Source organism: Cricetulus griseus, chromosome 7 (assembly GCF_003668045.3).
Source record: "Cricetulus griseus strain 17A/GY chromosome 7, alternate assembly CriGri-PICRH-1.0, whole genome shotgun sequence".
NCBI lineage: Eukaryota > Metazoa > Chordata > Mammalia > Rodentia > Cricetidae > Cricetulus > Cricetulus griseus.
The window spans coordinates 86,458,434-86,480,382 of NC_048600.1; the positions used below are offsets into that span (position 1 = coordinate 86,458,434).

Genomic DNA, 21,949 nt, shown 5'->3' on the forward strand with positions numbered 1-21,949 from the left:
CTGGTTTTCATCATCTTTTAAAACTACTTGTTTATTTTTTCTTGTTCCTCTCATCTTACAAACATACTTTATTTCATTCTGTTTAGGATACCATTAATTTTTGAATGCTGTATTATTTTGTAATAAAGCTAACATAATAAACTGCTAACATGGTTAAATGCTATTAAACCATGACATATCATCAGTTGTAATATGCATGCTGATTTCAGACAAAGTAAAATGTGAAAAGGATGCATTTTAGAACTGATGAACTTGGTAGTTTATAGGTCTGTGGTTATTACTATAAAGCTGAAGCCTCAATACACTTTAGTGTGTTGTATTTATCATGTAGATTTTCTGAAAATGTGTTTGAATGCTGTATTTTCAGCATTCATATGTTGAAAATACTGTTCATGGCTTTCAAAGTAAAAGGATGTTTTGTCTGGTTATAGAATTTGAAGCTATATTTTCCTTCCCTTAATACCCAACAGACTGTTCCTCTGTCTTTTGGAATATCGGGTTACTGTAGGGAAGTCTGGGGCCAGCCTGACTGTTCTTTTCCCTTTGTAGGTGACCTACTTCTGCCTGGGTATTGGCAGATTTCTTTCTTTATCCTTGAAGTTCAGTAACTTCTTCAGAATTTATCTTGGTCTTGATGTGATTCTGTATTACATTTTTCTGTTAATGGTTAGCCATTTCAATCGGTTCAGGAAAGTTTCTTAGATAACTTTTAATATACTTTAATTTCTTTCTTAAGCATCAGTTTTATAATTGCTCATCTTCATTTCCTGTTTTCCATTTCATTATTTTTAAAAGCTTCCTTTGTTCTGTTGAGATGTATGTTATTTTCTTAATAATCTTTTCTAATTTTATTATCAATATCAGGACTGCTACTTACAATTTTAGGGGGGTGTTTTTGAGACAGGGTTTCTCTGTGGCTTTGTCCTAGCTCTTGTAGACCAAGCTGGTCTTGAACTCACAGAGATCCTGCCTTTGGCTCCTGAGTGCTGAGGCTAAAGGCGTGTGCCATCACCAACAAGCCTGACATCTACTATTTATAATTTTTTTCTTTTTATTTTGCCAGTGGCTTCACTGTTTCATTCAGTTTTTGTTATTTATGTCTGTGAGCAGTCTTTTTACTTTACCTTTTATTTACAAATGCTTTTTATTACTTGTGAAAAAAAGGTAAACCTATAGTTGGGCAGTGGTGGTGCACACCTTTAATTCCAGCACTCAGGAAGCAGAGGCAGGTGATCTCTGACTTCGAGGCCAGCCTGGTTAACAGAGTTCCAGGACATCCAGGACTGTTTTAAAGAGAAACCCCATCTTGAAAAACAAAAGCAAACAAACAAAAAAGGTAAAGCTATGTTGTTTTTGAGAAGATGGGTTCAGAACAGTTGCAGAGTAGCTATGTGAAAATCTGTTCTCCAAGAACACAAAATAAATGATTAATAAATGGTTTTGATCAAGTCTGTGCCAGATACTGTGTTTTGTTAATGACATAATTTTTCCTGAAGATGTATAAATTGCTTTTTGCACATAGTAGAATTCTGTTTGCAATGTGTGTTTTTGTGTATCAGGAAAGAGTACTTAATTACTTTTTACTTATAATTAATCATTGACAGTCATAAAGGTTATTCTTTATTTAGCAACTTACCATGTAGAATAGAAGAAATTCTTTGAAGTTTTGTATGACTAACCTGTTCTTTGCTATCCATATGTACCACAATGAAAAGATCTCCTGTAAGAATTTCTCCTGAACCGGCAGTGGTGGTATGTGTCTTTAATCCCAGCATTTGGGAGGCAGAAGCAGGTGGATATCTGTGAGTTCCAGGACAGCCAGGGCTACACAGAGAAACCCCGTCTCAAAAAACCAAAAAATGGTGGTGGTGTGGAATGAAGATGGTGAAGAATGTGCCTCTGATCTTTATTCAGAGTTGAAGGCAATGGTGGACATTGGGACTGTTGCAAGCTGTGGTTAATGAGTTAGATTATTACTGTGACTATAAATAAAAAAGTTAATCTCACCTGTTGATGGAACAGCCTCCCATGAGCAAGTATAGGTGTTCATTCTCCCTCTGTCTCTTGTCTCCTTCCCTTTGAGATGCAAACATTCTTTTTGTTACTGATGATGTTAGTAGGGATTATGCCAGAGTTTTGCATATGGAGATTATCTCAGTAAATTACTTAATAGCTGGAATTTAGAGTTTCAGAGTATAAATTGTAGCTCATCTCTATCAATTACAGTTGTCAGACTTTAAGAATTCCAAACTATTTGGTTTCTTAAGAAACCAAACTAGCCGTGTGTTGGTGGTGCATGCCAGGAGGCAGAGGTAGGTGGATATCTGTGGGTTCAAGGCCAGCCTGGTCTCCAGAGCGAGTGCCAGGATAGGCTCCAAAGCTACACAGAGAAACCCTGTCTCGAAAAACCAAAAAAAAAAAAAAAGAAAAGAAACCAATTTGGTTTCTTTCTGTGATGTTACCTTTTTTTTGTAAACTAATTCATGAGTTCATTAGACATTTATTGTCAGAGATAACTAGGTCCTGGGGCTTCAGTAAACAAAAGTTCATATTCCTTTAGAGCTAGCATTCTAGGTGGAGTAAGGTAATTAATATAATTTTTAGAAAGTAGTAGTAATGGAATGTAAAAGAGGAGAAGTGAATAAAGTTTCCTAAGAGTATGAGAATTTTAGTTAAAAATTATGGTGATATTTGATTGAAGAATGTTCATTGAGGTGGGTGAATATGTAAAGAGTGCACAAGCATAGCATCTGCAAGGGGGAATAGGAAAATGAGAGACAATAGGTGAATCCAGAGAGACAGAAGGTTAGAGTGGGAGACTGGTAAATTCTGAAGGGCCTAACATGAGGTCAGGCATGATTTGGATTTATAGGGTTTCCTTTTGTTGTTAGATTGAACATAGAAACTGTAAGGAAGGTATTTTTGCCTAGCATCTCAGCAAATGTTTATAACTGAAATGAAACTTTTACCAATAATATTATTTTTGTTTTCTGTTAGGAAAAAAATCCTGGTCAAATCACAGTATATTTGTTTGATTGCATACCTTATAGGTGAATAACACTGTCAAGTAAGTTACATCCCTGACTTAGGATGTAAAATTAGGGTTATGTATGCAAGCAAACTGAATAAAATGTAAAATTACAAATAATAAAAGTATAAAAATCATTATTATGTATGTTAGCTTAAAAAAATAGCCAAATACCGATAATTAAAAATGCCTGCTACTAGAGTGCTGCTCTCTAGAGGACAACTGCTTTCATAAAACCTTTTTGGTTCCAATTTCCTGGGGGTGTAACTTTATGCTTCTAAATAATATGTTTACACTGTTTAAGTTTTTTCATTTATCAACTTTAGACGTTCTCTCTTGATGTCCCTCCCCCCCTCTAGATTTTATTTACTTATGTATACAGCCTTCTGCCTGCATGCCAGCAGAGGGCACCAGAACCGTCCTTTAGAACCATGGTCGAGCTGTGTAGTCTTTGAAAAATAAGTATTTTTATTAGCTTAGGTTCATATTGGCACTTTGAAACTCTTGAAAGATAGACTAGAATATTAGACCAAAGGTTTTGTTTTGGTCTTTAAATTTTTTTTATGTATTTGTGTGTGTGTGTGTGTGTGTGTGTGTGTGTGTGTGTGTGTGTGTGTGTGTGTGTGTGTGTGTGCGCGCGCGCGCGCACCTCTTGTGTATGTACCTGGTACTCAGGGAGGGCAGGAGAGGGTGTCAGATGATCTAGAACTGGAGTCATAGGTGATTATTAGCTATCTTGTCAGTACTGGAAACTGAACCCAGGTTCTCTGCAAGAACAAAAAGTGATCTTAACAACTAAGCCATCTCTGCAACCCCACTACATGTTTTTTAAGGAGGTAGATATATTTACAGTACAATATTTTGCTCTTCAAACAACTAAAATTTCTCATATCATCTACTCTTCTTAGATTATACTAAATAGGTATATGACATTCTTTCATATCCTGGTACTATAATACTCCCTTCATTTTGATTTTATTTTTGGGGGGTGGGTTGAGACAGGATTTCTCTGCGGCTTTGGAGGCTGTCCTGGAACTAGTTCTTGTAGACCGGCCTAGTCTCAAACTCAGAGATCTGCCTACCTCTGTCTCCTGAGTGCTGGGACTAAAGGCGTGCGCCACCACCGCCCAGCTCATTTTGATTTTTTTTAAAGTTGTGATTTTTTTAAAAAAGATTTTTTATTTATTTATGTATACAACATTCTGCTTCCATGTATATCTGCACACCAGAAGAGGATACCAGATCTCATAAGGGATGGTTGTGAGCCACCATGTGGTTGCTGGGAATTGAACTCAGGACCTCTGGAAGAACAGCCAGTGCTCATAACCTCTGAGCCATCTCTCCAGCCCTTAAAGTTGTAATTAAAATTATTTGAATTAGCTATATTTGAAGTAGTCCAGTGAAATATATTTTCATATAATCTTCTTAGGTTATTTCTTTTGGTCATAAACTTCTAGGAATAGCCATAGTTAGGTCAATAAAATAGGCTTTAAAAGTTTTGATTACACTGGGTAATCCAAAATCTTTTTTTTTTTTTTTTTTCAAAAAAGTCTCTTGTAGGCAGAAGTTTTTGTCCCACGAGCAGCTTCCAAGGAAACACTCTAAGGATTATATTAATTATAAATGCTTGGCCAATAGCTCAGGCTTGTTACTAGCTAACTCTTACATTTAAATTAATTCTTCTATATACTCTGCCATGTGGCTTGGTACCTTTTCTCAGTATGGCATGCTCATCTTGATTCTCCCTGCGTCTGCTGGTGACTCCTGAGTCCGCCTTTCTTCATCCCAGCATCCTTAGTTTGGTTGTCCCACTTATACTTCCTGCCTGGCTACTGACTAGTCAATTCTTTATTAACCAGTGAAAGTAATACATACTCACAGTGTATAGAAGGATTATTCCACAGCAGTCTTTCAACTGTGGACTCAAAAATAAAGTTCTTTCTTACTTCAAGAGGGAAGAACCAGGGCACAGTTACAATCTGAACAAAGCAAAACCAAACTTCAACAGTGTAAGCAACTCAGTGTCCAATATCTGGGAGTCATTCATGATCTTCTGAGCTTCTCCAAGGTGCTTGGGTCACTTCTTCAGCTCCACCCCTACAGCACACAAAGCTTGTCTTTTAGGCCCTGGCTAGCTCCACTCCATCACTGATGCTGTTCTTGGTAGTTATCTTACAGTACGGGCATCTCCAAAATGCTGGGGTCTCTTGCTGCAACTAGCCTATCTTAGGCTCTCTTCATAATGCCAATTCTCAGCTTCTCGGACCCTTTTTAATGCTGGGCTACTGAGACTGCACCTTCACCAATGGCCTCTCCTGCCCTCTTAAAGTGTTAAGCCTCAGTTGGTCTCCATAACCCCTTGCCTTCAAAACCAGCACCACCTGGGTAACTCTAAACATTACCAAGTTCAGCTCCCAGCACAAGGTACAATCTTGATACCTGTGGAACATGGCTTCTGTGTGCTGACTCTTTGAGTATACACTTCCCCAGATTTCACCTCAATGATGCTGATCTGTTTATAATCACTAATTTCTTGGCACCAGCTAACTAGCGTCAATTGTTCCAGTAACACAGAGGCTTTACTTCAGTGGCTCTGGTCTCTGGTTACGAATCACAGCTGACTTTTAGCCCCAGCTGACCAGAATGGCAGAATCTTAATTCAAAATAGCAAATGGCCCCAAAGAGTCTTTAAATTTTACTTCGAAACTTCACAAGCCTGGCCTCTCTTGTCTGCATTGCTCTCAACATTATCTTCCAAGCTCCTACACAACAGCCCACTGAGTTCTCAACATGCAATGATTTTTCTAGCCCAAGGTTCTGAAGTCCTTCCACAATCCTCTTGGAACCACAGTCAGGTCTATCACAACAGTACTCCGTTATCCTGGCACCAACTTGTCTCAGGGTTATTGCTGTGATGAAACACCATGACCAAAGCAACTTGGGGAAGGAAAGAGTTTATTTATTTGGCTTACACTTTTTATATCACTGTTCATCATCAAAGGCCATCAGGACAGGAACTCAAACAGAGCAGGAACCTAGAGAGGCAGGAGCTGATGTAAAGGCTATGGAAGGATGCTTCTTGTTGACTTGCCCCACATGGCTTGCTCAGCCTTCTATTCTGTAGATATCAGGACCACCAGCCAAGGGGTGGTCCCACCCACAATGGACTTCACCCTCCCCCATCAATTACAAGAATATTGATATAGAAGCAGCACAGCTTCCTTTGCTTTTGTTTTCTCACTTATACCTGTTATGGCCAGGGAACAGGACAGGGAATTCTGGCCAAGATTTTAGACATGGCTGTATTTCTTGTTAGTTAATATTTGTTAATTCACTGGACATTTATTTTTATGTTAATTGAACCATTAAAAATTTACAAACAGCATTGAAGTGCTTTTATAAATATTCCAGTATGTTAGGAGAGTATCCTATAATTTCAGCTTGTACATTTAACTTAAAAAATTAATTTGTGAAACATTTTTTTTTCTAAGTTTGTTTAGCATATTGTCATGCCTTAGGTCTCAGCAGGGCCACCAGAGTAGTTCCTCATTCTGTAAAAGAATGGCTTGCAAGTTAGGGGAATGTAATGCTTTGGATCCATTTGAAGTTATTTCTTTTTCCTATGTCTTTAACAGTGAGACTAAAATGGACCTTTCATGTAGGAAGAAGCCCCATAAGAGCCACCGGAAGAACTTGCATAGATATATATCCACATAAATAAAATGTTTTTGCTCAGGCTGGCCTGAAACTTAACTGTATAGCTCAGCTTTGCATTGGAGACCTTTCTGTTTTATCCTCCTCAGAGCTGGGATTACAGGCATGAACCACACACCTAGCTTTTAAAAATCATTTTTGTGTATGTAGTATTTGGCCAAGTGAGGTGGAATATACCTTTAATCCTAGCATCCAGGGAGGTAGAGGTAGATACAGGCATATCTGTGAGTTCAGTGCTAGCTTGGTCTACATAACCAGTTTAGCAATTGCACTTAACCACTGAGGTATCTCTCTAGCCCCACATTTTAATTTGTTTGTGTATGTGTGTGCATATGAAGAGGGCAGAGGACAACTTTCAGGAGTCAGGTCTCTTCTTCTGCCATATGGATTCCAGGGATTAAACTCAAATATCAAATAATCAGGATTGGCAGTAAAAGTACCTTTACCTGAGTCTTTTAACATTCCGAAGTAGTATTAAGTGAAAAAGTCTACTTAACCCAGATAGGGAGGAGACTAATGACAGATCAAAGTACAGATACCAAAGTCCAGCTTGAAGTCACTTACAGGAATGTGGGTGATGGCATATTTACAGGAGCATATATGATCTAGAAAATACTTTATCACCAAAGCCCACCCAGCGTGAGTGACAGTTCATGAAAGCTGTAAACCTGGAGCGCTCTGTGCAACCTGCTGGCAGCTCAACAGTGTCCTTTTAGTTTGTTCTGAGCAGTTCAGCTGGTGTCTTCCTCGTCTAGGTTACTCACACAAAGCAGTCTTTACTGCTTACATACTCTCCGGAAAGGAGAGGCCTAGTGAATCTAGTCAGTTTCAGGGACTTCCTGAAGTTGTTTAAGGTTTACTGCCAGAGTTTACAGAACTTCTCTGCTGGAAGCAATGTTTCACTTCCCTATGAATGTTTTAAAATATCCTGTTTCACCTTTTTCACATCCCATGGCTTAAAAGAGTTTTCCCTCCACTTGGGAAGGTTTTAATGTAGGAGGAAGCTGTTAAGACAACTCAAAAATGTCAGGAGTCCAGATCCGTAGAAGATGAACAGGATTGAGATGTTAAAAATATAAATTGGAGAGAGAGTTTGGCCTGTCAAAGAAATTTGGTTACACCCCATGAGAAAACAGGCTCAGAAAGGCCTTCTCTTTTTTAAATGTTGTAGTAAAATATTCATAGCATGCATTCTACTGTTTTGAAGTATATATAGTTTGGTGGCATCAGGTATGTTCATCAAGTATGACAATGGTCACTACTATCTAGAAAGACAGAAAATTATTTGATGAAAGTGTTACTTAAGGAGCCAGGACTATGGCTTAGTCAGAATGCTTACCTTATGTAATTTGATCCCTGGTACTATATAACCCAAGCTTGGGTACTAATCTGCAGGAGAATCTGAAGCTCAAGGTCATACTATGCTACACAGTGACTTGAGCTACAGGAGACCCTAGCTCCTAAAAAAATAAAAATAGTTTCTTAGCCTGGCAGGCGTGGTGGTACATACCTTTAATACCAGCACTTGGGAGGCAAAGGCAGGTAGATTTCTTGAGTTTTGAGGCCAGCCTGGTCTACAGTGAGATCTAGGTGGAGAGGGCTACAAGCCAGACCCTGTCTCAAATCCTGCTCTCAAAAATTGCTTAAAGTGTTTTGTTTTGTTTTGTTTTTTTAGAGTTGTTGGACTAGTTTTTCCTTTTTTACTCAAATTAGTTTATGGTGGCCTATACAGATTCTTGGAATGTGTTTATTTCCACATGTTTTCCCACTAAAAGATTTTGTAAATTTACTCCCTAGCCTCATATATTTTCTTTGTACTTTCATTAAAAAATTGTAAATTTTATTCTCTCACTAAAATGAAAGGTGTTTGAAAACAAAGGCTTTTCTTGTCATATTCCTGATGTCGAAACAAAGTAGTTATGAATAGGTAAATTCAAATAAGTTGTCATAAATTAGAGACAAGAACCAAAGGGAAAATCAGCATCATCATCTTTTTTTTCTTTTTTTTTTCCTGAGACACAATTTCTCTGTGTAACAGTCCTGGCTGTCCTGGAACTCAATTTGTAGACCACTCTGGCCTTGAACTCACTGAGATCTACCTGCCTCTTCCTCCCAAGTTCTGGGATTAAAGTCGTGTGCTACCACCACATGACTTTAAATTTGAAGTTTGGCATAGTGGTGCACATCTTTAATCCCAGGATTTGGGAGGCAGAGGTAGCCAGCCTGGTCTACATAGTGAGTTCCAGGTCTGCTAGGGCTATGTAGAGAAAACCCTGTTTTGAAAACCAAAAAAAACAAAGCTCAAGGGATCCACCTGCCTCTGCCTCCCAGTAGGTATCAAGAGAATAGGTGTGCATTAACACATTAGACTTTAAAGGTCCATGTTTATTGAGATTGTAAATTTGTAATATTTTTCTTATTTATTTGTGTATTAGTTTTCTGTTGCTGTGGTGAAATAATCTTTGTTAGAAGCAACTTAGAGGAGGAAGAATTTATTTTGACTATGGTTCCAGAAACCATCTATAATTTCAAGACTGTGGGGGTGTGGAGCATGGCAGCAAAAAAGCCAAAACAGGAAGCCAAGACATCACAACTTTATCCAAAAGCAGGAAGCAGAGAGAACAAGAGCAAATATAAGTGAGGCCAGATTACAAAATATCAAAAATTCACCCCTTAGTGATGCACTTCTTCTAACAAGGTCGTGTCTCACCAAGTTTTTATAACATCCCCCAAACAGCAGCATCAACGGTGACTAAGTGTTCAAGTACTTGAGTTTGTGGGTGACATTTTAATTTAAACCACCACAGTGTGTTTGGTGAGTACATGTATGTGCTTGTGTAGAGGTTAGAGGACCACTTGTGGAAGTTGGTACTCTCTACCATGATTTTAGAGATTGAACTCAGATGATCAGGTTTGGTGGATCCCACTGAGCCATCTCACTACCTCAAATTCACCTTTTTAATTTTTCCATGTTAATAATTGTTTTCTGTAGTTAGCTGGAAAAATCTATTGCAGGCTTGCTAGCTGTATAAACTGTTTTATCAGTGACCTTTAATTTAAATATTCTTGTAGGGTTTTTTGGGGGGGATTGTTTATTTATTTATTTATTTATTTATTTATTTGTGGCATTGGGGATTGAACCTAGGTCTTTAAACATACTAGGCAAGTTTGCCAGAGATATAGCTACTTTATCCTCCCCCTTTCTTTTCCTTTTCTCTTTCCTTATTTATCCCTCCCTTTTCTTTTTAGGCAAGGTCTCAATAAATTGCCCAGGCTGGCTTTGAATTAATTCTGTAGTTCAAATAGGACTTCCTTGGTATTCTCCTTCAGGCCTCCCTAGTTACTGGGATTACAATGTCCACCTATAAATTTCTAAAAGCTAATTATATATTAAGAATTATTTATTGTTACTTTATGAGTGTTTGCCTGCACATATGTATATATGTGTACCCATGTGTGGGCCTAGTGTCTAAGGAAGCTAGAAAAAGGCATTGGGTCCCCTGGTATTGGAGTTACAGATGGTTGTTTCCATGTGTATGCTGGGTACTATGCAGGAGCAGCAAGAACCACTGTGCCCTCTGTCCAGTCTCTCTTAGTTATTAATTTAAAAAATATTTTAAATAAGGCTGGGAATGATGGTGAATTCCCTTAATCCCAGCATTTGGGAGGCAGAGGCTGGATCTCTTGAGTTCAAAGCCAGTCAGGGCTATATAGTGAGACCCTGTTTCAGGGAAAAAAACCCAAAACACTCTCTCTCTCTCTCTCTCTCTCTCTCTCTCTCTCTCTCTCTCTCTCTCTCTCTCTCTGTGTGTGTGTGTGTGTGTGTGTGTGTGTGTGTGTGTGTGTGTGTGTGTGTGTGTGTGTGTGTGTGTGTAAGCAGAGGACAACTTCATATGTTATCCTCAGGACACTATTTCCTTTGAGAATAGGTGATCAGTGAGCCACAGGGATCCTCTGGTTTTGGCTTCTTCAAGCTGGGACTATAAGTTTGTAACCCTAGCAATTTTATGTGGGTTCTGGGGATCAAACTCAGGTTCTGGTACATATAAGTCAAGTACTTTATTGGCTGAATCATCCTCTTAGCTTCTAGGTGCCGTTTTTAAACATTAAAAAATTCAGTGTTTGCTTTGCAACTTGTGTTTCATTTCATCTCCTCTGTAACTATTATCTAGAAGATACTGGATAACTATTGCCTGGCAGGGGCTTCACTTTCTTATGTGAACTTTACCCTAGAGCTTCCAGCTGTGATTTTTGGCAACTAGGCTTTAATGGAACATTTCCCTCATGGGCTGTGACTCAGGGAGTGGGGGGAGGAGGAGGCTTGTAGAAATTCTCATGAGAAACAATAGTTTTGGGGCTGGAGAGATGGCTCAGCATTTTAAGAGTTGGCTTCTCTTCCAGATGACCTGGGTTCAGTTCCCAGCACCCACATGATGGCTCACAATTGTCTGTAACTCCAGTTCCAGTGGATCCAACACCCTCACACAGGCAAAACACCCATGTATGCTTTTTATTTTTTTAAAAAAAATGAATTAAAAAAAAAGAAATAGTTTGGTTGATGTTTGGAGCTGGTTAGTATTTTTCTCATAGAGGTGGGGAGCTATAGGCTTGTTCTTGAGATTATAAAGTGTCCCCACCTCCAGGACATCAACTTGGGGCAAGAGAGTCAGGGATAGGGAATGGGGCAAGAGATGCAGAAAGAACGACCACAAGACAGGATTCTGATCAAGTGGCAAACTATTTTTTTTTCTCAGGCTAGCTTATATAGTCGGCAGAGTAGGATATGGGGAGGGGTAGAATGGGTTGTTTGTGAGCCAGGTGTTAGTGTAGGCAGGATATTAGGAAGCCACAAAGAGGATGTTTGGCAGGGTAAAGAGTTAGTGAGTAAGAGGTCCAGGAAGGGTTGCCTATGTGACTGAGCCTGTGGGTGGAGGACTGGGTCTTTTTCTTGAGCTGAGGTTCTAAGGAGCTCCTATGTAAAGGTTAATATACAACTATGTGGCCGGCCAAGAATGGCCTAGGATCTCATGCCCAGCCCTGAGATTTGGCTCCCAACATATTCCCCCTTCCATGTATAAAAAGAAGCAGCCAAATTTTTCAGCAGTGGGGGGATAGAGGCCTGGCCCCCAATTGGAGAATCTATGTAGATTTTATAAATGACAATTTTCTCATTTATAAGAAGGGGATGACTTCTCGGAGCCATCTGAAAGGCAGGACTGTCTGGATGCCTTTTGTGGGGGTGGGAAAGCGTTAGGACATTGACCCCATTGCATATTCCTCAGAAGACGAGGTCTCCTTGCAGTACCATCCAGGTCTGCACCTCTGAAGCTGGCCGTGGGGAAGTGGTTAGTATTGGACCAGGACAGGCTTAGTGGCAGAGTCCATTTGTTGCTTGACAAAGGCCACAAGTCGATTAAAGGCTCAAGGGCCAAAGGAGATTAGCTAGAGGAGCCCTATCAGGGGTCCAAGGAGGGAAGGGAGGAAGGTGGTTAACTATGGGGGGAAGTAGTAGGAATGGGTAGAAGGAAGCAAAAAGGAGTAACAGGAGGTTATTTTCCCATATGAGGGAAGCCACCAAGCCAATCGTTGAGTCGGTGTCATGGCAGTCATTTTCAGGGGATGTGTAGAATGGGTTGATCGGGACACTGGACAGCAGTGTCAGAGACACAGGACCGTCAACCATGTGTCTAGACATATAGCCATCTTCTCCAGACACTGAAGTTACGTTACAACATAACAATATTGAAAATACTGTACTTGCTGTAGAGCCAGAAACCAAAACTGCAGCAGCAGAAATAATTACTGAAGTGGAAATTCAACTGTTTTTTTGTTGACATGTTGGAGTGTACATTAATTATTTTCTTGTTGCTGTGACAAAATAATTGATAAAAAAAACTTAAATATTTCAGTTTATGGTTCAAGGGTGTTCATTGTGTAGTTCATCATGCCTGGGAAAGTGTAATAACTGGAGTGGGTCAGTGGTACGGTGATGGGAGGGAGTATGAATTCTAGTACTGTGCTTGCTGTCTCCTTTTTTCATTTTTTATGCAGCCGTGGAACACTAACTGATAGAATGATCTCAACCACATTCTATGTTAAACTGTTTTGGAAACACCCTCAGATGAAGGCGTGAGTGAATGAGTTAGTTCACTAGACCCAAGATAACTGATAAATGGGTATTTTATTGGGGAACAACTTACACAGAACAATAACTGCTGCAGCCAGAGGCAGGCAGATCTCTGAGAGCTCAAGGCCAACCTGGTCTACAGAGTGAGTTCTAGGACAGCCAGGGATTGTTACACAGTGAAACCCTGTTGGAGGTTTGCCTGTGCCTGTGCCTGTGCCTGTGCATGAGAGAGAGAGAGAGAGGGAGAGAGAGAGAGAGAGAGAGAGAGAGAGAGAGAGAGAGAGAGAGAGAGAGAGAGAGAGAGAGAGAGCTTCCCTCTTTCTGGTTCTGTCCACACTTGAAGCCATGCCCATAGGGGTGTCACCACTAATACAAATACACTGGCGAGGAAGATGCTGCTGTAATTCCCCCTTTTAGTGTAAAGAAGGTTTTAAGCCTGATGCAAAAACTGTATACAATGTCAAGTATATTCCAGGAAAAGAAAAGGTAAACATACACAAATTAAAACCTACAACCAGCAATAACAACATTGAATAAAAGACACATACTACACTCAGACATGTACCAGAGGTGTGTCTCCTAAGTGATTCCAAGTTGAAGTAGAGGTTGACAAGTGAAGATGGACCTGATATCAATGTATGAAGCTATAGTCGTTGAACTAACACCACCACTTTTGACTGTTTAAAAAGTTAATGCTTCCTCGGTTACTAGCATACTTTGTTTAGCATTTTATAGTAGTGATGTATTCTACTTCCATTATTAGATAGCATGTGCTGTATGAGAATCATGTACTTACCTGCTCAGATTTCTGGCAAGTGCTTTCTGAACTGCTCTTTCACATGTTTTGTCCTCATTGCCTAATTTGAACCACTCAGCCCTTGGCTCTCTTGACAGATAAAATAATTGATAGTTTTTCTGGTTTTGTATATACAGTCATGATTGTGATGGTGGCTTTACAGGTATAGTATATTAAACTTCATCAAATTATATAGTTTACATAGATACAGTTTATCTTATGTCAGTTAAGCTCTTTTGGGGGCGGGTGAGAGATGGTTTCTCTGTGTAGCTTTGGCTGTCCTTGAACTTGGTCTGTAGACCAGGCTTGAACTCACAAAGATCACCTGCCTTTGCCTTCTGAATGCTGGGATTTAGGCATTCACCACTACGACCTGGTCAGTTTTACTTTCTTTTTATTTTATTTTATTTTTTTAAGATTTTGTTTATTATGTATACTGTATTCTGTCTGCATGTCTGCCTGCAGGCCAGAAGAGGGCACCAGATCTCATTACTGATGGTTGTGAGCCGCCATGTGGTTGCTGGAAATTGAACTCAGGACCTCTGGAAGAGCGTGCAGTGTGCACTTTAACTGCTGAGCCATCTTTCCAGCTGCCAGTTATACTTTCTTAAAACTATCTTAAAAACTCACGTGATATGCCTATTACCAATAAATCATTATTTTAGTAAGCTCTGTCTATCTGAACTCTTAAGGCTTTTTTTTTACTCTTCCTTATCTGCTCTTTGATGATCCTTCATTTGTTTCCCAACTTCTTTTTTGATTTTTTGAGACAGGGTTTCTCTGTGTAGCTTTGGAGAGCCTGTCCTGGCACTTGCTCTGGAGACTAGGCTGGCCTTAAACTCACAAGAGATCCGAGTGCGTGCCACCAACGCCCGGCAAAAACTTGATATACTTGATTTGATTTGATTTTTGGTTTTCTTTGAACTGAAATTTCAATGGAGAATTGGCTTTATTTATTTCCATCTTCACAGGCTCTGTGGAAACCTACCTAGACTGCTAAGACCTTGGTTGGAAGACAGTACAATTCCATCTGGATAGTTTGCTGTACCTGTGGCTTGTAGTATGGAAATGTTGTGGTCATGAGGCAGCATTTTTATAGTTTTTATAGTTGATGGCTTATGTATGCTCAAGTTCTGTAATTTACCTATTGGGGGAAAAAACATTTTAAAGTTTTAATTGAAATTTTCTTTTTCTGCAGAACTCAACAAAAATCCAGTGGAAGGCTTTTCAGCAGGTTTAATAGACGACAATGATCTCTATCGATGGGAAGTCCTTATTATTGGTCCTCCAGATACACTTTAGTAAGTATACTGACTGGAACTGACTACTTCAAATAGTTACTCCTAATTTTGAAAATTGAATTTTTTAAAGGAGCAAGCAAAAATTGTTTCTAATACCATTTGTCTTTTTTTTTTTTTTTAATTTAATTTAGAAACAAGCTTCTTTTACCTGTCAATCTCAGTTCCCTCTCCCTCCCCTCTTCTCCTGTCCGGTACTGACCCCTCTATCCCAACCCCTTTCTGCTCCCCAGGGAGGTTGAAGCCTTCCTTGGGGGATCTACGAAGTCTGTTGCATCATTTGGAGCAGGGCCTAGACCCTCCCTACTGTGTCTAGGCTGAGAGAGTATCCCTCTATGTGGAGAGGGCTCCCAAAGTTCATTAGTATAGTAGGGGTAAATACTGATCCACTACCAGTGGCCCCATAGATTGTCCAGACCTCCAAACTGACTTCCTCCTTCAGGGGGTCTGGAACAGTCCTATGCTGGTTTCCCAGCTATCAGTCTGGGGTCCGTGACTTGCTCAGGTCAGCTGTTTCTGTGGGTTTCTCCAGCCTGGTCTTGACCCCCTTTGCTCATCACTCCTCCCTCTTTGCAACTGTATTCCAGAGTTCAGCTCAGTTTTAGCTGTGGGTGTCTGCGTCTGCTTCCATCAGCTACTGGATGAAGGCACTAGGGTGACATATAAGGTAGTCATCAATCTCATTGTTGGAGAAGGGCATTTAAGGTAGCCTCTCGACTATTGCTTAGGTTGTTAGTTGGGGGTCACCCTGTAGATCTCTGGACATTTCCCTAGTGCCAGATTTCTCTTTAAATCTATAATGGCTCCCTTTATGATGGTATCTCTTTTCTTGCTCTCCTTTATTCTTCCCCCGACTCAATCTTCCTGCTCCCTCATGTCCTCCTCTCCCCTCTTCTTCTCCTTCTCTTTCTTCTAACTCCCTCTCCCCTCCCCCATGCTCCCCATTAGCTTAGGAAATCTTATCCCTTTCCCCTTCCCTGGGGGACCATGTATATTTTTCTTAGGGTCCTCCTTGTTTCCTAGCTTCTCTGGTGATGTGGATTGTAGGCTGCTACTTCTTTGCTCTAGATCTAAAATCCATATACGAGTGAGTACATACCATTTTTGTCTTTTTGCGACTGCATTACCTAACTCAGGATGGTTTCTTGTAGTTACACCCATTTGCCTGGGAATTTCAAGATTACATTGTCCCCCCCTCCCCCCAGCTGAGTAGTACTCCATTGTGTAACCATTTATTTGTCTTTAATTTGATCATGTTTTGAGCCTTTGTTGTGCTTGAAACTCTGTCTAAAACCAGGTCTTAAACATACAGTTTCAGAATTTAGGTACTCTTGCTGCTGAAATTAATTTTTTTGTTAAAAACCTTTTTTCTTTTGGTCTTTTTTGAGTCGTGGTTTCTCTGTGTAACGGTTGTGGCTGTTGTGGAACTTGCTTTGTAGACCAGGCTGGCTTTGAACTTACAGAGATCTGTTTGCCTTTGCCTCCTGAGTGCTGGGATTAAAAGCACATATTACTACTACCTGGCTTGTTTTACTGTTTTTAATGGCTTATCATATTATTAAAGAAAAAGACTTCAGATTTCTGGAAGTTTTTTTTTTTTTTTTAACAGTTATTTTTTAATTTAATTAAACCAATCAATCAATTGTGTTATATATGTGTAGTGTTTTTGCATGAATGTATGTCTGTGTTCCTTGTGTGTGCCTAGTACCTTGGGAGGCCAGAAGATAGCATGGAACCTATAGAGTTACAGATGTCTGTGACCCACCCAATATGTGGTTGCTGAGAATTGAATGTAGGACTTCTGGAAGAAAAGCCAGTGCTCTTAACTGCTCTCAACTGCTGAGCCATCTCTACAGCCCTGAAATTTTTTACATAGGACATATTCTGTATATCTGTATCTTAAGAAGACTGAGTGGAACTTTCAAGGTCTATTTTAGTAATTTTGTAACCTAGTCTTCACAGAATACATTCAGGAAAAAAAGGTGTTCTGACCTTAGTATGAACTAGTGATCACTTTTCTCCAATTTATAAGATTTAGTATTAGGACATAAAAAATAACTTATTTACTGACTGCCAGTTGTTGAACCAATGAGGGAAATGAGTTGACTTTCTCAAAGTTATATAGCCAAGCAGCAATAAGGACAGACCTAGGTCTGTAGTTCTTTGGAGCCGTACTTCTGAGGTTGGTGTAAAGAAGGAAATGATTTGAATGTATTAACTCCAACCCCTCAGGTAGTTGTTTTCCACCAACCTAAGTTGCTTAAAAAAATGTAATAAAAAATAATGAAGGGTCGGCGAAGATTAGGTTGGTAAAAATGTTTGCCGTAGAAGTCTCAAATCCCCAGAACCAATGTTAAAAAGCTTAATGTAGTGGCCTGTGTTTATAATCCCGGCACTCCTATTGATAGATGGTAGGTAGAATCAGGAGAATCACCCAGTTAGCTTGGAGTAGTAGCAGACATTGTGTGGCAGAAACGAGAGAGAAGCTGCCTCAAAAACAAGGTGGAAACGAGAAAAAAAAGTGGTAGTTCATGTTTTATATTTGGGAAAAGGTGGTTCATACTTTGTTATAGCTATTAGTAATATTTGCATTCATCAGTTTTGGAGTTTTATTTAAGTGAATTTGATTGTGCTTGGAGGTGATCTTGTAGTTGTTTCAGTAGTGTGAAGAGGATGGAGGGATTGAAAATAAGTTGGAATGGATTTGAGTAATATTTAACTTAGGGATCAGCTCACTACCATACAGTGGTTTGAGGCCTCAGATCAGAAAAAATACTATTGCGAAATTGTCTAAAAATCTGGTGAGCTATTTTGTGATGGTATCACTAACCTTTATTTAGCCACTAAGAGGACCCTACACTATTTACAGTCTATGTAGTCACTGGCTAATACATTCAAGTGTTACTTTTAAAACTGATAGTTTATTATTTAGTCCTTTCACCCATCTTCACCTAGCATAAATTTTTATTACTCTTGTATTTAATTCTGAATTTTCTAGTGCTATTTAGATTTTTCTTAGCCAGTCATGATGTTACATGCCTTTAATACCAGCACTTGGAAGGCAGACACAGGCAAACTCTTGAGTTTGAAGCCACTCTGGTCTGTAGAGCAAATTCCAGGATAGTCAGAAGCCTTGTCTTGATGACCCCGCCAAAAAAGATACTAAAATTTTTCTTCTGCATGCAACATTTGAAAATGTTAATATGTGTGTGCTATATTTTATGGTACAGAAAAGGCAGCCTTAAAAAAGATTTTTAAAAATATGTATATGTTCATTTCTCTGAATGAGTTATATATACATCATGTGGGTGCAGGTGTCCCTACAGGCTAGAAGAGGGCATTGGAGCCCCTAAAATTGGAGGAACAGGCAGTTGTGAACTGCCTCATGTGGATGCTGAGAACTGAACCTTTGTAAGGGCAGTATGTGCTATTAACCTTTGTGTTATTTCTCCAGCCCTACATCATTCCTTTTTCATGGTTAGGTTTTCTCCCCTGCCCCCCCCCACACACTTTAAGTAATTTCTAGTGACTTGTTATTTGGAGGTAGGCTCTCATGAATCTTAGGCCTTTAACAACTTCCTAATTATTGGAGGAGGATCTGTTATTCCTAATTATCTTTCTTCGAGTGCCCTCCATAACTTCGAAAACAAGTTGGATTTCTCCTCTTTTTAAAACCCTTAATTTGTATTATATCTAGCCCCCTGTTAATACCTCCCCCAAATAAAGAAAAGGAAAAAAAAAAATCCAGATCTTGCTGTGTTTCTCAGGCTGGTCTGGTCCTTACTGTGTGGCTTAGGTTTGCCTTCAACTCTCAGGAATTACCTTTCCTGTAGCTTACCAAGTTTGGTGTTGACAGGCATGCACAACCACACCCAGACTCTCCATCTTCAAATGTTAATTTTCTCATGCAGATAGTCTTGTTTATTGTCCTTATAGTTAACCATCTTTCTATTTAAACTTTTTTTTTTTTCCCCCTGCGAGACAGGGTTTCTCTGTGGCTGCTTTGGAGGCTGTCCTGGAACTAACTCTTTAACCAGGCTGGTCTCGAATTCATAGAAATCTGCCTGCCTGTGCCTCCCGAGTGCTGGGATCAAAGGTGTGTGCCTCCACCAGCCGGCTCTATTTAATCTTTTATGGAGTTTTTCTTACTGCTTTTATCAAGTTTGATGGTTTTTTTGTTTGTTTGTTTGTTTTTTTAAAAGCTCTAAGCACCCAGTTTACCTCTTTACTATTTGGAAATATTTGGTATTAATAGCATCCCCCATTAATGTGTATGGTATTTTGCCTGAGTGTATCTTTATACACTGTGTGCATGCAGTGCCTATGAAGACCAGAAGAGGTAGGATGTCTGATAACTCTGTAACTAGAGTTATAGACTGTTGTTAGTCTCCATGTGGGTGCTGGGGATTGAAGCCCGGTCCTGGAATATCAGCCAGTGTTCTTCAATTGCTGAGCCATCTCTCCAGCCCCTTCTCTCTTAAAAAAAAAAAAAAAAAAGTTATTTGTAGATGCTTGCACTACACTGCCAGTATCGTGCTGAGTCAGTTCTCTCCACCTTTACTTGGGTTTTGGTGATGAAACTCAGGTTTCTATACTTAAGTGACTAGTGCCTTTACACATACAGTACACTTGCTGGCCTATTTCTCTTTATCAAGCTTAACATTTTATTTTGTTCAGAAAAAAAGGCAATGAAGTTTATAATTAAAAAAATTCAACCTGTACTGAAATGTTCAAAGCACAAAGTAAAGGATCCCATGTGTTACATCCTACATTTATTCACTGTTATATGTAATGTCATGTTCCTATTTTTGTGTCAGTATACAAACATCTATTCCCATCTAATTTTTAAAACTTACTTGTTAGTGTGAGCTTTCATAATGTGTATGTGGGTGTGTGGTCTACATCGTAGATATGGAGGTCAGAAGACAGCTCTGTGGAGTTGTTAACTTTCCTGCCAACTTTAAGTGGGTTTTGGGGATGGAATTCAGGTGTCAGGCTTGTGTCTCAAGTACCTTTATTTGCTAAGCCAACTTACCAGTGAGTTTGCTCTGAGAGTTCATGTTTTTGTGCATTATAACAGGCCAATCTGACTCAGGAATTTTTTGGTTTTTTGAGATAGGGTTTCTCTGTGTAACTTTGGAGCCTGTCCTAGAACTTGATTTGTAGACTGGACTGGCCTCCTTAAATTCACTGAGATCCACCTGTCTCTGCCTCCCAGTGCTGGGATTAAAGGCGAGCACCACCATGCCCAGTCCCATGAAATTCTTAATAGATTTTTTTCTCCTAGGTGGTTCTAGGATCAAGTGGATAATAAAAACTAACCAGGACACATTCCACATTTCATTGGCATATTAGACAGTACAGACAGAGAACATTTATCAATATTGCAGAGGTTACCACTCTGGAAAGTCAATAGTATAAAGCCTTCTTCGGAGACGCTTATGTTTACTACTTTCCTCCTAATGGGCATATGAGTACCAAATGAGGTTTTATTTTTTTATTTATTATTATTATTATTTTTTTTTGGTTTTTCGAGACAGGGTTTCTCTGTGTAGCTTTGGAGCCTATCCTGGAACTCGCTCTGGAGACCAGGCTGGCCTCGGACTCACAGAGATCCGCCTGCCTCTGCCTCCCGAGTGCTGAGATTAAAGGCTTACGATACCAACGCCCCGCTCAAATGAGGTTTTATTATATGACGAAATGAATAAACAAGTAGATAAATAGAAGTGTCAGTCTACTTGAAGATAGGGAACCACAAAATGTGCCTTAACTTTGAGATGAGAAAGAGGTTGATGTGGGGGATTCTATATTGAAACCAATATAGGAAACTCAACAACTTGAACCATATAGACAAGATTAAACTCTCTGAATTTTATTTCAGGACATGCACTGAAAAGACTTGTAGCATAATACCAGTGTGATCTGATCTGGACACCTGTTTCCAGTGGTTCCTTTTATTTCTGCTAACCTCCAGAGAGTTTGACAAACCATCATAAATACTGGTTTGTTAAACTGTATTTATGATGGTTTGTTAAACTGTGTATTTGCAGGGAACCATAATTATTTTTGTCTTTAATTTTGTTGGTTTATTTCTTGTGTTCTTGTCTGATTTTTTGACTGTACTTATAAAGAATAACTTAAATTTGTGAACTTGTTTTTCTTTTATTTTTTCCAGCGAAGGTGGTGTTTTTAAGGCTCATCTCACTTTCCCAAAAGATTACCCCCTCCGGCCTCCTAAAATGAAATTCATTACAGAGATTTGGCACCCAAATGGTAAGTTTTCTAGTTTTACATTCATATTTGCAAATAAGATGATTTGTAATGATGATTTGTAATTAATGATTTCACAACAGTCTCAGTGAGACTGCTCTGGGATTTCATGTTTTTGTGCATATGATCTTATACTATACTTGAGAGATAAATACAAAGATTCTCTTTCTCCTTCTTTACTTAGTTTTCTGCTTTTTTGGAAATAAGGTGTGACAAATTTGAGTTCCAGGTCAACCTGGACCTCACGATGTATCTCAGGCTGGCCTTGAACTTTTGGTAATCTTCCTGCCTTGGGCTGCCAAGTGCTTGAATTACAGGCAAGAGCCACCACCACATTAAGCTCTTAGAAAAAAAATACCTTTTTAGGAAAAGGTTTCTAAGGTTGGGAATATAGTTCAGTTGGTGGAGTACTTAGCATGCAGAAAACCTTGCATTTGTTACATAAATGCAATTTTTCATAAAATGGATGGTGATGCAATCTTCTAGCTACATAGCATAGAAAATTGTGGCGGTATATCTCGTAATCTTATTAAATAGCAGCATTATTCATATTTTCAAAAAGTAGCAATAATACCGATGCCAATCACTGTAAGTAAAAAGCAAATGCTGCATATACATATAATGCAGTATGATTTGGTAGCAAAAAAGGGAAGTGTTGTGGGGGCTGGAAAGATTGCGTAGCAGATAAGTGTATAATGTTCTTCCATCACCAAAGA

At 39.3% G+C, this 21,949-nt stretch overlaps 1 protein-coding gene across 2 annotated transcripts in view; it reads left to right on the forward strand.

Annotated features, from left to right (window-relative positions):
• The window catches only part of Ube2g1 (ubiquitin conjugating enzyme E2 G1), a 69,524-nt gene that overhangs the window by 29,706 nt on the left and 17,869 nt on the right, over window positions 1-21,949 (forward strand). For both annotated transcript variants that reach the window (XM_027426818.2, XM_035447490.1), the window contains exons 2-3: window positions 14,864-14,966; window positions 21,139-21,236. In XM_027426818.2, coding sequence (XP_027282619.1) covers window positions 14,864-14,966; window positions 21,139-21,236 — 201 coding nt within the window. The remainder of the gene's footprint in view (window positions 1-14,863; window positions 14,967-21,138; window positions 21,237-21,949) is intronic.